Source organism: Dichotomopilus funicola, assembly GCF_033296635.1.
Source record: "Dichotomopilus funicola strain CBS 141.50 unplaced genomic scaffold C8A04scaffold_10, whole genome shotgun sequence".
Classification (NCBI taxonomy): Eukaryota; Fungi; Ascomycota; class Sordariomycetes; order Sordariales; family Chaetomiaceae; genus Dichotomopilus; species Dichotomopilus funicola.
In genome coordinates, this window is record NW_026944031.1 from 26107 (window position 1) to 41511 (window position 15405).

The window sequence follows — 15405 nt, forward strand, 5'->3', positions numbered from 1 at the left end:
AGTGGTCTACTGCGTCATAACAGAGGACAGAACAACCTAGTAATTTTATCGATTGGCCCAGACCTGGTCTGCACTTTCCTTTCCTAAAGCACAACTATGCCACAAGCAGGTAGGACGGCCGGGCTAGCACTTGGCCGGTCGAATTCTTCAGGTGTACATGCTTGTCATTGTGGCTGAGGTTGGGGAGATCGCCCTCCGCCCTGGAACGGCTCGCTGCATCCGGCGGTGGTGCCGACCTGTGCGTTCGCCATGATGTGATTTGACCCAACTTGTGTCAACACAACCGGCCCTGCTCGGCACGTGGATGGTAAAATAACATCTCTTTGACTGTTGTTATACCTGGGCTGGTCAAGGCAAGTTAGATCCGGGAGATGTATTGCGCTCCCGCTACCACGGGACACGCACGGTCCAGAGCGCGACTGCCATGTAAACATGGCTCTGTCCCTGGGAGCCCTGAGATCGAGGTTCTTGTCACGCGAATGCATGTCGAGCCCAAGCAAGCCAAGCTGGTATCAATTGACCCACTTCGAAAACCTTGAAGCGCATGCCAGGCGCCTTCTCCATCGGTTGTTCATCCAACCATCGCAAAATGCTTGTGCATCGGCAGCTGAATTAAAAGAGCTGGGACGATCTACGATGTGAGGTGACGTCAGGATGTGGACTCGACAAGGGGTGGATCTCGATCGCGGTTCCACAATATCTTTGGCCCAATTTTTGAACAGCCCACAAAACCCTAACCCTTCACCCTTGGCTGCCTCCTCGACATGCTTCAGTCCTGCGACAAACCCGGCGTGACGGTACATGGAGAGGTTGCATTCCCACGTACTTGGCGAGCTGAGCTGATATGAAGCACATAGCTGGCTGAGACTGAGCTTTGTGTAACCTAACAAGTAGGCGGGCTGTCTTTCGGCTGAGCAATAGAGGAGGAAAGAACACATCAAGAAAATAAATATAAGGCCAAGAGGGGTGAGAAGGGACAATCCCCGATATTCGAAAGGTGGGCGCGAAATAGACCCGGGACATGGACCGGGAGACCGGATACTGACTTTATCCAGCATGGAAACCATGCCTTAAACTTCAAGTTACTCCTATAAGAGAAATCCCGCCGTTCCAAAAAGTCCGATTCTTCTCGCGTTCTCTATCGGCCTTGGACGTGCTTTCTCCACAGACTGGGAGTGTTTGTGGACACCATTGGAGGGGTTCCCGGCAGACACGGTGACACGGGCAAAGAGGTAAGAACAGGTGAACCGTCAAGAATGGGTATTAGAATCGGCTAAGAAGTTCAAGAAAGTAAAAAATCAACTGGTAGGTACGGATGAATGTAATTTTGAGAGGAAAATATATGGGCTTGACTCAAACAGACCCCTCCTCCCCTCGTTGTGTTGAGGAGACAAGCGTGGTCGGAATCCTCAACCCACTGTTACCAGTGAAACGCAATTTGAGGCACCAGGTCACATGATATTTGGCACCTCTCTACAGCCGGCACATCATACTAGCAGCTGGCAGCAAGAATTGTCGTCGTAACATGTGGGTCTGCGGTTTTCCCCAAATGCAGGCAGCCTTGCGCTGCTGCTCGCTTTGCAGGCGGGCGGGCGGCCGAGGCGGACGCGCCCGCTTCCTAGTCACGCTTCACCTGTCTTCAGGGTCTTCGCAACCTCCTATCCCTTCTTCCCTTTGTGTCTCAAACCCCGCAGCTTTGCCATTCATTCTTTTTTTCCCTCCCCTCATTTTGAGATAACACCTTCGATACTCGATGACATCGAGGCGAACTTATCGTTAAGCGAATAGCGTTTTAGTTCTTCCATTTTTCTATTTTCTCTGGCATTCCTTTCCGGGCGCGCAACCTCCCCCCGGCCGACCGGTAACGAGGACCCGCCCGCCCACATTCCCCCACGTGCAGCACGCGTTGCCAGTTGCATTGCATTTCGCATTTCGCATTTCGCATTTCGCATTCTGGATTCACAGCACATTGCATTGCATCGGCAGGCGGATTATTCGATTGTATTTCTTTATTCTCTACCCACCGACCGAGCACCAGACCCGCAGCATTGTCTGCGCGTCATCCGAGACCCCTACCCGACGGTTACCCTTATCCGAGCCCGCGGCCGCAGCGCGGAACCGCCAAGATGAGCATATTCAACCAAAAATCGAAATTCAAAGTCAAGACGGAAGTCCGCAAGGTCAAGCAAGCCGTTGCGCCGACACCCGAAAGGAAGATCGCTACCGCCCACAGATCTAACGGACACGGTAGCGCCCACGGCACGCCGCGCGGGTCGCCTACTCCTTCGTTAACGCTCGCCGCCAAGCGCCTCCAGGTGCCCCAAAACAGCAATGGCAACCGCCGGTCCCCCTCTGATACCTACTCCCGGTTATCCCCCGCATCATCATCATCACCAGCCGGCTCTTCCGGTCTCCTGAACCCGGGCCGTAAACGACGCGCGCCCGCAAACAGTCGATCCCCCGCGACCGCTAGCCCCGTTCCGGTGTTGAGCGACTCCGAGCCCGGGTCGGACGATGACGATGACTGGCGCGACCGGTTAGACCCGAGCAAGCGAACCAAGCGGGCGCATACGGAGGACCCGGACCGGAGGGTGAGACATCCCAAGTTATGGGCAGGGGAGGGCGAGGAGGAGAAACCGCGCATCGTCCACGCAGTGGATGTGGCGTCGCTTGAGGATCGGTGTCAGCCGGTGATGAAGCTGGCGCGGGACGAGGTCGGGGTTCGATTGCGGTATCCCGGGTCGAAGCACATGGAGCGGTAAGAGCACTCTTTTTCATGATGGTTGGTCGTTCATGCAGGCGCGGCGGAATGCTAACAAAGCGCAGTTACGAGCTTGTGTGGGGTAAAGATAAGATCGACGGCGCCCAGGACATCATGAAGGTGGTCCGACTGATGGCGTCCGTATACCTCACCAGCGCCGAAGCGAAGCCGTTTACCGACCATAACAATGGCATATACCGTCGACTGGAGAAGAGCAAGAACACCAACGACGGTGCTGGGTTCAAGGCGGCTCTAGCCGACTACAACGAGCAGCTGCTGACCCTTCAGAAGAAAGGGATAATCGCTAGAAATATCGACGCCATGCGGGGTGTGCCGAGAGAGCTGGTCGAATTTATCCTTGACCAGGTGTATGATCGCACCGTGGCGCCCAAGGTCGAGCTTTTGGCCAAGTACGAGAACGGCAGCGACAATGTCTACGGCGAGCTGCTCCACCCGTTCGTGTCGGACATCTTTGATCGCACCAAGCTCAGTTCTGACAAGGTTTTCGTCGATCTCGGCTCAGGCGTCGGTAACGTGACGCTGCAGGCGGCGCTGGAGCGCGGGTGCGAGAGTTGGGGCTGCGAGATGATGGAGAATGCGTGCAACTTGGCGGAGGCCCAAAAGAAGGAGTTTACCGCTCGTTGTCGATTGTGGGGTATTGCGCCTGGCAAGGTGTACCTTGAACGGGGTGACTTCCGGAAGAGCGAGCGTACGATGGCAGCGCTCAAACGTGCCGACGTCATCCTGGTTAACAACCAGGCCTTTACATCAGAGCTGAACGACAACCTCGTCAACATGTTTTTGGACTTAAAGATTGGTTGCAAAATCATATCGCTTAAGACGTTTGTCCATGGAAGCGGAAACTCGGAGAATGATGTGGCGTCTTCGATCTTGGAGGTTGAACATCACCGGTATCCAGAGGGGTATGTCAGCTGGACCGGGGCTTCCGGGACGTTTTGCATTTCGACAAGGAGGTAGTCGGCGCTGGTCTGGAGAAGTTTAGCGACGCCTTTAGAGACTTTGCGGTGAGATTTACAAGGGGGGGGTGGGGGGTCAGGACGGTTGGGCTGGCATTAGTGCTTGAAAGGTGTTTGGGATATGTTTGATACCTAGTATCGCTCCACGGTGATACCCGCGCGTGTGTGATTCAGGAAACGGCTTGGGGAGGACATATGGAAGCGCCGGGAGAGCCCAGCAATGATGAGCGGATAGACCGGATACCTTGTAGGCACATGTACATACCTTGTTCAACATCAAACAGCTCTGGCCTCAACAGGCCGGGTATTTCAACCGAGAAAGGCAATCAAAACTCGCATAGACCACCGCCTTTTTCTCACCGCTTCTTGCTGAACAACGGGTCGTTGGCTAGATTCATGGCCTCGGCCTCTTGTCCGACGCGCTTCATGAATCGCTCAACCAGCTGCTTGTTCTCGGCCTCCTTCTCAGCCCGCCGCTTCTCCACCATGTCCAGCTGCATGTTGAGCACTGCTAACTCGTCCTGCACGTCGGCCACGAGCCTATTCTTGACACGCAGCTCCTCGTCGCGGTCGCGTAGCTTTACGACGAGTGTACGGCGCTCGGCTGTGAGGTCGCGCAGGGTCTTGGTGTCGGCCGTCGCTTTGCTGCGTAGCCGGGCGAGCTCGTCTTCGGCGGTTTGGAGGCGCTGTTGGGATTGACCCTTGGCGCGGAGGGCTTCGGCGAGCTCGAGGCGGAGCCGGGCTACGAGGGGTCCATCGTCGGTGGGTGGTGCCCCTGGAGCCTGAGGGGCGGGTGAGGCTGGAGCTGGCGAGGATTTGGCGGCTGATGCGGGGTTGGGAGTCGAGGTACCGGATGGTTGTTGTTGCGCTTGGGCGCTTGCTTTTTCAGCTTCGAGGACGGATACACGGTCGACGAGTTGAGAGTCTAGAAAATAATTAGATCTCACTGGCAAATAATGCCTCCGCGTCCTTGAATTGAGTGAACTTTTCCGACGGCGGGGCGGGTGGACTAACATGCGGCCACAAGCTCTCGGTCGTAGGGGAATTGTTTCTCGGCGTCCCGAATACCGGTGACAAACTCTTGTCGCCAGTCCGCCATGGTGTTAACGTTGGTCCTATTAGTTTCTTGCGTTGATTGACACTAGCAATTTGAGCTTTAAAAAGTGTGGGAAGAAAGAACAACAGAGAACAACGCCTGGTCAATGTTGTGAACCAGCGTTTGACATCGGCTTTGATGATGCAACAGCCTGAGCTCGGGTTTCCGTGCCCAGTTACCGGGGTTAGGGTTAGTGCTTTGATGTTGGGGGGCTGGCATGTGGTCGGCCCACTGTGGCACCTGCTGACAGGGGTCAGAAGCTCCAAGCTCCCTCACTATTCGTGCAGGCTCACCCAATTTGGGTTCACACTCATCACAACACCACGTCTCTCACTAGCCTAACTTCCCGCCTGGTGCCGAGTGACGAATCCAAACTCAGCCAAGAATGGGAACATGACATACCATGGACATCGTTCATCCCACCGCAGGCTGGGAACAGCTCGGTGAGCGCTTCTATCGCAAAACACAACTCTACACGCAGGTATTTGACCAGGATCTGGACTTGGACAACTACTTGGTCGCCGGTGCTCCCTATGGCGGCGCCATTGGTAAGTAGGCGGTTTTCATTCAAATTTATGTAACTCTATCATGTATCGATGGGCCTAATACATCAGTAGCCCTCTACCGAGACGACGACAAGCTGATCGCCTACCAACCCACGCGCTCGTCCAAGCCCAGCATCGACGTCTACAGCTGCGCTGGCAAACTGATCCGCCGCATTAACTGGGACCAAGGCCCCATCAAGGGCCTAGGGTGGTCTGAAGACGAGAAGCTCCTCGTTGTCACGGCTGAGGGTTCCGTCAGGTGCTACTACGACCTTCATGGCGAGTTTAACCAGTTTTCGCTAGGCAATGCTGCCGACGAGGCCGGGGTCAAATCGTGTCGATTTTACGGTAACGGGCTTGTCGCCCTCCTGAACAACAACTCTTTAGTGTCAGTCTCCTCATACGACGAGCCCCGTCCCAAGCTGTTGGCACCGCCACCAGAGGGCCAGGTCCATGCTTGGAACATCATCCCGCCCGCTTATACCCTTTCGCGGTCGGTAGAGGTGCTCCTGAGCATTGGCCAGACAATCTATGTGTCGGACGCGACAGAGTGCGAAGACCGCTTTTTGGATATCGGACCCTTTGCCCACATCGCCGTCTCGCCGAACGGAAGGTTTTCGGCTCTCTACACGGCAACCGGCACAGCCCATGTCGTTACCAGCGATTTTCAGAACCGGCTCAGCGAGCACCACTCGGGATCCAAAATTCCGCCCAAGTACTTTGAGTGGTGCGGCAACGATGCCGTGGTTATTGCCTGGGAAGACGAAATCCATCTCGTGGGGCCAAGTGGCTCGCTAGCTACGTTCTTTTACGACAGCGGGCGGGTACACATCATTCCAGGTACGTTGTAGGCTGACAAACCCCGAGGCGAGCCTTATTCTTACTGTTTATCAGATTACGATGGAGTCAGAATTCTAGCAAACGATACATGCGACTTTCTTCAAAAGGTGCCTGATGTCACCGAGGAGATATTCCGCCTCGGAACAGACTCGCGCGCAGCCATCCTCCTAGACGCGGTCGAGCAACTCGAGTTGCAATCTCCCAAAGCCGACGCCAATATCCAACTGATCCGGCCACACCTAGTCGAGGCAGTTGATGCCTGCGTCAATGCTGCCGGTCAGGAGTTTAGCGTCCACTGGCAAAAACAGCTGCTTAAGGCTGCCTCCTTCGGAAAGTCGGTGCTGGATGTCTACAACAGCGACGACTTTGTAGATATGTGCGAGACTCTCAGAGTGTTAAATGCCGTCCGCTTTTTTGAGATCGGCCTGCCGTTATCATACGAGCAATACCAACGCCTGTCACCATCCGGCCTCATCTCCCGTTTACTAAATCGTCACGAATATTTGCTAGCACTCCGTATCGCGGGCTACCTTCGGTTACCGACGGACAAAATCTATGTTCACTGGGCCTCAGCCAAGGTCCGCCTCGGCGCTGACGACGACGACACGGTCTGCAGGAAGATCGTAGAGAAGTTGTCTGGCAAGCCTGGGATCTCCTTTGAGGTGATTGCCCGCGCGGCATATGACGAAGGAAGGGGGCGCTTGACCACCGAGCTTCTCAACCACGAGCCACGGGCCGGGCGGCAGGTTCCTTTACTATTGAGCATGGAGGAGGACGAATTGGCGTTGGACAAAGCCATCGAAAGCGGCGATACGGATCTTATCTACTTTGTCCTACACCAACTCCGGCGTAAGCTGCCGCTGGCTGGCTTTTTCCGCGCCATCAGCAGTCGGCCAGCCGCTACGGCCCTCGTGGAATCATCCGCTCGCCAAGGAGACGGCGACGGCCGCGAGGACACCACGCTACTGAAGGATTTATACTACCAAGACGACCGGCGTCTTGATGGCGCGGCCGTGTTTATCCGCGAAGCCATGCGGCAACCCGAGAGCCGCACAGCCAGTGACAAGCTCGCGCTGGCCGCAAAACTACTGGGGGACAACACCAGAGAGCACGCATCCGAGCTGACCACCCTAAAAGAAGCCACAACGCTCCTGCGGATGCAAGAGGCATTTGACCGAGATCTCACCGATAAATTTACCGGTCTCTCAGTAAACCAGACGATGTTCAAGCTCATCCGCCTCGGGTACCACGGCCGAGCGAAGAAGATCCAGAATGAATTCAAGGTACCGGAGAAAGTGGCGTGGTGGATTCGGTATGTCCACACCGCACGAGTGGGCAGCAAGCAAAATATGCAAAAAGGCAGCTAACACATGGTTAATCTAGCCTCCAAGCCCTCGTCGCCAAACGCGACTGGAACGAAATCGAGGAAATATCTCGCCAACGCAGAAGCCCCATCGGCTGGGAGGTACGTCACTTCATCCACAACTTCAAAGCATTCTGCCCCATCCCTCTCTACCGCCCTCCTCACGAAACAAAATACAAAGACCAACCACTACCCCCCCCCCCCCCCCCCTTTTCCCTAAAACAGCCCTTCTACAACCAAACCCTCCAAGCCGGCAACCCCCGTCTGGCCGCGACGTTCATCAGCAAATGCACCGGTCTGCCTGCGGGACAGTCAATCACCATGTATGAGAAGTGTGGACTACGTGTGAAGGCAGCCGAGGAGGCCGTCAAGGCGCGGGACGCAGATGCTTGGGCGAAATTGCTGGAGGCTGCGGGACGGACTACGCAGGAAGGGCGGGAGATTGAACGGGTGGGTGCGGCTGTTTTTGGGAAGAAGTAGGGGTTGGTAAGGGATGGAGGTATAGGGGGCGGTGGGGTGTTGTTCGAGATGGGAAGTAATATCGGCAGTGAGAGTAGAGGAGAGAGGTAGGTGGGTTGTGGTCGCGTGGTGCATATACTGCAGATGACCGTCCAAGTATAATATTCTGGGGTTATTCTACTGCTCATACAACTCATTGACACACCTACATTCTCTCTGTACGAGGCTGGGGTTTAAAGGAGTGCTTTCCCACATTTCATAATGATCGTTTGTCATGACGGTCATAATATCATAATCTTAGCCACGTCTTCACCACCCATGAGCGAAGGAACGGAGGAAAACAGCATTAGAGGAACCAGGATTTAGATTTTTCTAACACCAAGGGACGAATGTCCCGGTAAGAAGAGAAAGCAAAAACAATCATAACAATTTATCACCACCAGCCCCCCATCACAGCGCGGAAGGAAGCCAAGTCATCATCATGTGAAACAAAACACGACCAAAAACCATGTTACCAACACCCGCTGAAAACAAACACGCACTTCGACTGTCTGACTGGTTCTCTTCTTCTCGTATCGTCTTGTCTCAAAACGGAGCAAAGAACAATAAACCTCAATACGTAAACCTAAAGCCGTGCAATGAAAACTGATGATGACCATGATAATAATCAACAAAACTGTCCCTCCCACCCATCCATCCTCCTTCCTCTCCAACCCCAATCCCACAGAACGCATCGCAATGACCAACCCGCTAATGAACCGCAAGAGGAAGGTAAAAAGCAAGAAATGGCAGAACCCCTAAGATCACAGATTCCTCCCTGCCTGCCTGCCCCCTTAATCACACCATTTGATTTCCTACGTTTCCATATCTCGGACACTGCTAGTCCCATTCCTTGTCTTGAGATGAGATGGTTTGGTACCACTGTAGTGGCTCTGAATTCTAAGCTCAACTCGACTCAAATATTCGGTTCCCCGTCTCTTGGGTCGTTCCCCTCCCCAGATTCGTTACGATCCGGTCGGGTACCCGGTCCTGGTTCAGATCCCCGCCGCCCCTCTGCTAAGGCGTTACTTAACCGCTGCAAGCACTACAAGACCTCGTCTTCTAAAGCCCTCAGCCCCCCAGCAGCCTGCACCGCCGCTTCGATACTCCCGGGCCGCGATGGCGCGGCTCCACTTCCCGCTCCACTCAGCGCGGCCGCCGCTGGTCGCGAGCTCTCTTGGCTTAGCCGCACGCCGCTACCGTCGAATACCCAAGGGCCGGCATCGTTGCGGGGTGTAATGGGGCCTTCGTGTCCGTTAGTCGCGGGGGCACCGCCCGTCGGTGACGGCGTCCGGTTCGTGCTGCGGTGCCCTTCCGGGGCGCTGCTACCACCGCTGCCGAGAATACCGCCATTATTGCTGCGTTGGCCGGGGGAAGGAATCGGCATCGGGTTCGACAGAGCATGGGATAAGGCCGAGGGGTCAGCAAGGGTAGTGACGCCGTCGAATTGGGGCGGGGGCGACTCTTGTCGTGACGGGGACGAATCGAGAATCATGGTTACTTCGGGGACTTCGTTGGAAGGGGGTCTTTGGAAGTGCTGTTGTTGCTGTTGCTGCGCAGCGTGAAGCCGGGCGCTCCGGACTGATTCTCTCGATCGGCGTGGCGGGGCCGGGACGGGTCCGTTCGTGTTGTTGGACTCGATGTTTGGGGCCTGCAGAAGCGCACCTTCTTGGGCGGCCACACCCTCGTCCGAGTCAAGCTGTTCCCACTCTTCCGGGTCCTCCACTTCCGCTTCTAGGTCCGTCGCCGCGCGACAGTTGGGACAGATAAAAATGGGGTAGGATGGTGAGGCGAGGAGAGAACGAATGCACTTGTAGTGCCATGTATGGGAGCAGGGGGCCACAAAGAGGCACTGGCACGGCTGTCCATGGGTATTAGCAACTCGTTCAACTGGTAAGGGGGGCAGGGAAAGCTGCTTACTGCTATGCTGTTGAGGCAGATGGAGCAGTCTTGAGAATATGCCCCTGCTGTGCTGGGGGTACCAGCAGTCATGTTTCTCAGCCGCTTATGGGTGGCCATGCTACAGGGGGTCGGGTTAGCGCTTTCTCTTAAGGCCCCGATGGCCTATGCTATGTGGGCGAGGTATGCTTACTTGAAAGTGTTCAGCTTGTTCTGCCAGCCGCGGTTCAGTTCCAACCTCATCTTGACGCAACGGAATATCATCTCCTCGCCGCCCTTAAAATCGATGCCCAGCTGTACGATATCGCCGTCGTTGATCGGATAGGGTTTGGACTCCGTCCCTGGGGGGCTCAGGCGAATATGGTTGAGAAAGGTGCCCGAGCTGCTCTTGACGTCCTTGATGTACCATTTTCCATCTTCGTACCAGAACTCGCAGTGTCGCCGACTGACCACCTTGCTCTTGAAGCCCACGGGCGCTGCCGAGGGAGCGTTGGAGGGTGCATTGGGCTGGTTGTCCCTCTCGGAATACCGGCCTACACGAATGATCTCCTTGCCAGACGGGAGTGTGCGCGAAATCGGTGAGAATTTTAGCGATGGTCTCGTTGCGCGAGGGTCGAAAAATGTGCTGAAGCGAATGGAGGGTAGCGCATCGAGACCGCCGCTGCCGGCCGCTCCGTGGGTGAGGGCATCGCCGGCCGTGGCCGATCGAGCTCTCGTCATGTTATCGTCGGCCGTGGGCTGGTGAGGGGTAGATATCGCCTTGGCAGATCGGGATGCGTTGCCGTCCTTGTTGTTATTGTTGGGAGTGGGGTGGGATAGTGTCGGCACAAGCTGCGAGAAACGGTTTGGGCGGGCCGACGAGGAGGGATTGTTGGTGCTGCTGGTAATGGTCGTTGTGTTCCCGCTGCTGTTGCTCGTCGTGCCGGTGGCCTCTGGCGTGGGGGCGGAATCGCTGCGGAGTGCACTGAACCACGGATTGGTGGATGCGATCGCGGCAGAAGGTGATGGGGCCGATGAGGCGGGCGCGGGAGCGGGTGAGTGCGAGTGCGAGCTGTGGGAACTTGTTTCGCGGGACAGGATGTGGGTTTGCGTATAATTTCGCAGGGAGGCCAAGCCTCGCAGCCGGCTGCTCCTCGACGGCTGGGCTGAAGCGGCGGGGGTTGCTGTCACGGGGGAGACTACCAGGTTTCCAGGCCCCGTGGACGTGGGCGAGGTTGCTGGTTGACTAAACATTGACGGGGCACCGGGCGGCAAGGGGGGAGGGGGCGAAAAGATAAAAGCGTCCCCGAGACCGAAGAACCAGGTGCAGTCACGTCACCTGTCGACCGCGGTCGGGTTGTTGACGATGGAAATCCGCAGGCTCGGAGTGAGACGGGTCGCGGGCTTCCTGATTCGCCCGGCGGCAGCACGGGTGGTGGCGATTGTAAATGACGAGCTGCTTGGATGCTCGGAAGGGAGGCGCTGCGTTGTGGTGGTATCTTCGAGGAACTTAGAGGAGGAAATGGGTGGAAAAGGTGCTGAGAATGTTTCGCCTAAGCCCACTAACTTCCCCTAATTAATTGCTAGATTAGTGGGTGGGAATTGGGCTTGAGAATAGGTGGCTCTGCCTGGGATTAAATATGCCAAGCGATTTGAACCTAAAGTTGGGCCGGACGATCCAACCGCAGCGCAACCCGGCTTTCGGGAGGGAACCTTACCGGAGAAAAAAGTTCGAAGCGGAACGTGCTATAAGGACGGGAATCTGGAAGTCCGGCTGGAGGTAAGGTTCGAAGTTGCGAGGCATGCGGGGCCTATTCCACTGAAGAGCCCGATGACCTGGGTTAGGAGGCCCCCAACCTTCAACACAAACGCCGGGCACGTAACGGGAGGCCGGAAGGGTAGATCAAAATGGCCCGTTACGCTGCTGTTGGCCTAGGCAGTGGCCAGAGGGAAGTGGGCTGATTTGTAGTCGGCCGCGGTGTTTTCCTAGGAAAAGAGGTGCTCTTGCCTTCGCTGTTGAAAATGCAAATTCAGGTAGGCCTTCCGTTTTGTGAGTAATTCGCCCGAGCTAGTTACTCAGTCCTCGCCTGCGCGCAGTGTACTAGTCAGGTTGTAATTTGGAGATGCCCAGAGATCGTCGCTCTAAGTCGAGTGGCAGTCATGCACGAGATCAGATCAGCACGACACGAGCTCAACTTGAGGTTCTTAGGAGAGCAATAAATTTTTAGTCCCGGACGGCGAGCCCGGTGGCACTGGGCGCTGGACCTCTTGCTGTGCCGCCGCCAGAATCACAAGTGCTCAATGCGCTGACTGGAAGGAGCCTTTCCATCGATTCCAAGGTAACCTAGGACCTCCCGAGATACCAAGACACGATAATCCACTGCCCAGCCTCTCGCCCTTCTTCCACTTCCACTTCCGCCCACTCGCGTCTTGCGGCAACGGTGATTCCATTCTTTCCGCACAAAATGGCACGCAGCGACTGCATGTTGTTCAAGGACAGGGGGTCTATTGGCGCAGTGCAGTTGGCCCGCGAAAACAACCCCCCGCATCACCTCTTTGGGCCTCGCGCGAGGCCACTGACCCCTGGTCGCGGCCGTGGGGACCGCCCTTCGTCGAGCGCTATTGATTGATGGCAATGCTGAGATGGAGGCACAAAGGGCTTGATTTGTGGTGGTCCAACCCGTTCCATAAGCTGGGTTTACTTATTTACCTCTGACGACGCAGCCGCAAAGTTGTGCCCAATCGTAACCCTCGTTCCTGGCTTTTCTCTCCGTCTTATCTTTTCCGTGCATGTGCGCCGGAGCTAATGATGTTGGTACGGGTCAGGGAGATTCGTGAATTGGTCCCCGTGCCCCGAATGTTCAGCCGTGCCGTCGACACCATCTCGGGTATGACAAGAGAAATGGCAGGTGGGGCTGAGAACCTTGAATGCTTAGCTAAGCTATTGTCCCGCAAATGTCTTATCGATAACAACGGCGACTGCAGCATGGTGGTGCTGGTTGTGGATTTGTGATTCCCTGCTGGAGAGTGACGGACCCCAAGAAATTCTGCGACGACACCTAGCACCCGCCTCAAACGGACTGCCGGACCCAACCGCAGCTATGCTCCGATCCTGCCGGTCAACACGGCTGCTGTCCCGAACCCGTCAGCCATGGACCAGCACTTTTAGGGCTGGATGCCCGCCTGTGCAGGCGAGGACATTTGCGACGTCTGTCAGCCCAGGGATCCGGATCAAGGCCCCCGCTAAGGTGAGTGAGGGGGAGAGAGGCAGCGAAGGAGGGAGAAAGAGAGAAAAGGGGAAGGCGTCTCAAGTGGGCTGTTAGGATGGGATTGCGGCGCGGCTGGGGAATTCGGTTGCGCGCCCCGCAGAAAGAAACTTGTGCGCTAACTTTACCGATGGCAATGATAGGAGCCGACAGAGCGCGACAAGATCACCACGCTATCTAATGGCATCCGCGTGGCCTCGGAAGATCTCCCCGATGCCTTCTCCGGAGTTGGCGTCTACATCGATGCCGGATCGCGGTATGAGAACGATTCGGTACGTGGTGCGAGCCACATCATGGACCGGTTAGCATACAAGTCGACTCTCTCGCGGACCGCCGATGAGATGCTCGAAAGTGTTGAGAAGCTGGGCGGGAACATCCAATGCGCCTCATCCCGGGAGTCGATGATGTATCAGGCTGCTACCTTCAACTCGGCCATCCCTACGACTGTCGGACTACTGGCCGACACGATCCGCAACCCCGAGCTTAGCGAGCAAGAGATTGAGCAGCAGCTCGAGACGGCCGAGTACGAAGTGGGTGAAATATGGTCCAAGCCAGAACTCATCCTCCCTGAGTTAATACATACCGCCGCTTTCAAAGACAACACACTCGGGCACCCCCTGTTGTGTCCACAGAACCGATTGGGTGAGATCAATAAGGAGGTTATCCAGGCTTACCGGGACGCTTTCTACCGACCGGAGCGCATGGTCGTGGCATTTGCCGGTGTGCCCCACGAAGAAGCTGTCAAGCTGGCCGAGAAACACTTTGGAGATATGAAGGCACCGCAGCCGGCTCTCACGAGGACGGGGTCAGAAACCTCGCTCGACTCCGCGAGCTCCGAATCCACCGATGCTTCGAGCGTTTCCAGCGATTCCTCCTCCTCAGCAACATCCGAATCATCACCACCAGCACCATCCGGCATTCTATCTAAAATTCCGTTCCTCAAGAGCTTCGCCAACTCGGCTAGCTCTCGTTCCTCCGGACCGATCATTCCCATCTCAGCCGAAGATTTGACACGCCCCGCTCACTACACCGGCGGCTTCCTCTCCCTTCCACCACAATCGCCTCCACTCAACCCCAACATCCCGACCTTTACCCACATTCAACTCGCCTTCGAGGGCCTGCCCATATCGTCCGGTGATATTTACGCCCTAGCTACTCTACAAATCCTCCTCGGCGGCGGCGGGTCCTTCTCAGCCGGCGGGCCAGGCAAGGGAATGTACTCGCGGCTGTATACCAACGTGCTCAACCAGCACGGCTGGGTCGAATCCTGCGTGGCCTTCAACCACTCCTACACCGACTCGGGCCTCTTCGGCATCGCCGCATCGTGTTACCCAGGACGTACGGCGCCCATGCTTCAGGTCATGTGCCGCGAGCTGCAAGCTCTCACCAGTACGACGGGCTACGGAGCCCTCAACGCTGTGGAGGTTGCGCGCGCTAAGAACCAGCTGCGCAGCAGTCTTTTAATGAACCTCGAGAGCCGCATGGTCGAGCTCGAAGACCTCGGCCGCCAGATTCAGGTGCACGGCCGCAAGATCCCGGTCAAGGAGATGACGCGCCGCATTAACGAGCTCACCATTGCCGACTTGCGCCGTGTCGCGAGGATGGTGGTGGGCGGGTTGGTGAACAACCCTGGGGCTGGAAGTGGGGCGCCGACGGTGGTGCTGCATGAAGCGATGGCGCATGGGGTCAAGACTTCGCAGGTGTCGTGGGAGCAGATTCAGGATATTGTGTCCCAGTGGGAATTAGGGAAGCAATAGGGTGTTGTGTCAGTGGGTGGGCGTTTTGCAACATAGAGAGGATCATGTAGTGGACGAGGAATGATGATGTACGATTTGGGATAGAACGCATGGCAAAGTGTAACTACTAGTTCAACTGTGAGAGTGGATGTATGTATAGACAGACAGGCCTTTCACAACCGCGCAGTCTTCCCCATCATGCCACAACGCTATGCCCAAATACCCACATCAAAGCTGCGCAATTGTCCGTGTAATTACCGGCGTAGCCTGTACTACATTGCATAAGCTACCTGTAAATGTGTATATTTCCCCTGTACTATCTGGCAGTCTCCGTATCGATGCGGCCATCTATCGCTGTCCCAATCGCAGAGAACAACCCGCATAAAGACAAACCCTTCTCAATCCGTCCAGTCCAAACCATCCATATCATCTATCACGACCTTCC

The 15405-nt window shown here is 56.1% G+C and overlaps 5 protein-coding genes across 5 annotated transcripts; 3 read left to right on the forward strand and 2 right to left on the reverse strand.

The window, feature by feature from the left end:
• Positions 1-2126: 2126 nt before the first annotated feature.
• On the forward strand, positions 2127-3739 carry C8A04DRAFT_9977 (histone methylation protein DOT1-domain-containing protein; the record flags this gene model as incomplete). The annotated part of the gene is made up of 2 exons (XM_062785704.1): positions 2127-2758; positions 2827-3739. 2 exons carry the CDS (start codon positions 2127-2129, stop codon positions 3737-3739), a joined length of 1545 nt encoding a protein of 514 aa, XP_062639485.1.
• Positions 3740-4094: 355 nt separating this feature from the next.
• C8A04DRAFT_25927 (autophagy protein 16) lies at positions 4095-4837 on the reverse strand (the record flags this gene model as incomplete). Its single annotated transcript, XM_062779747.1, has 2 exons — positions 4095-4663; positions 4753-4837. The coding sequence occupies 2 exons, from the start codon at positions 4835-4837 to the stop codon at positions 4095-4097; spliced, it is 654 nt and encodes a 217-aa protein (XP_062639486.1).
• Positions 4838-5237: 400 nt separating this feature from the next.
• Positions 5238-8062, forward strand: C8A04DRAFT_35114 (putative vacuolar protein sorting-associated protein 16; the record flags this gene model as incomplete). The annotated part of the gene is made up of 5 exons (XM_062783047.1): positions 5238-5382; positions 5452-6219; positions 6274-7531; positions 7603-7684; positions 7808-8062. The coding sequence occupies 5 exons, from the start codon at positions 5238-5240 to the stop codon at positions 8060-8062; spliced, it is 2508 nt and encodes an 835-aa protein (XP_062639487.1).
• A 1063-nt stretch (positions 8063-9125) lies between these two features.
• On the reverse strand, positions 9126-11212 carry C8A04DRAFT_10004 (uncharacterized protein; the record flags this gene model as incomplete). The annotated part of the gene is made up of 3 exons (XM_062776429.1): positions 9126-9941; positions 10001-10007; positions 10173-11212. The coding sequence occupies 3 exons, from the start codon at positions 11210-11212 to the stop codon at positions 9126-9128; spliced, it is 1863 nt and encodes a 620-aa protein (XP_062639488.1).
• A 1847-nt stretch (positions 11213-13059) lies between these two features.
• On the forward strand, positions 13060-14981 carry C8A04DRAFT_35116 (peptidase M16 inactive domain-containing protein; the record flags this gene model as incomplete). Its single annotated transcript, XM_062783048.1, has 2 exons — positions 13060-13206; positions 13368-14981. 2 exons carry the CDS (start codon positions 13060-13062, stop codon positions 14979-14981), a joined length of 1761 nt encoding a protein of 586 aa, XP_062639489.1.
• Positions 14982-15405: the final 424 nt, after the last annotated feature.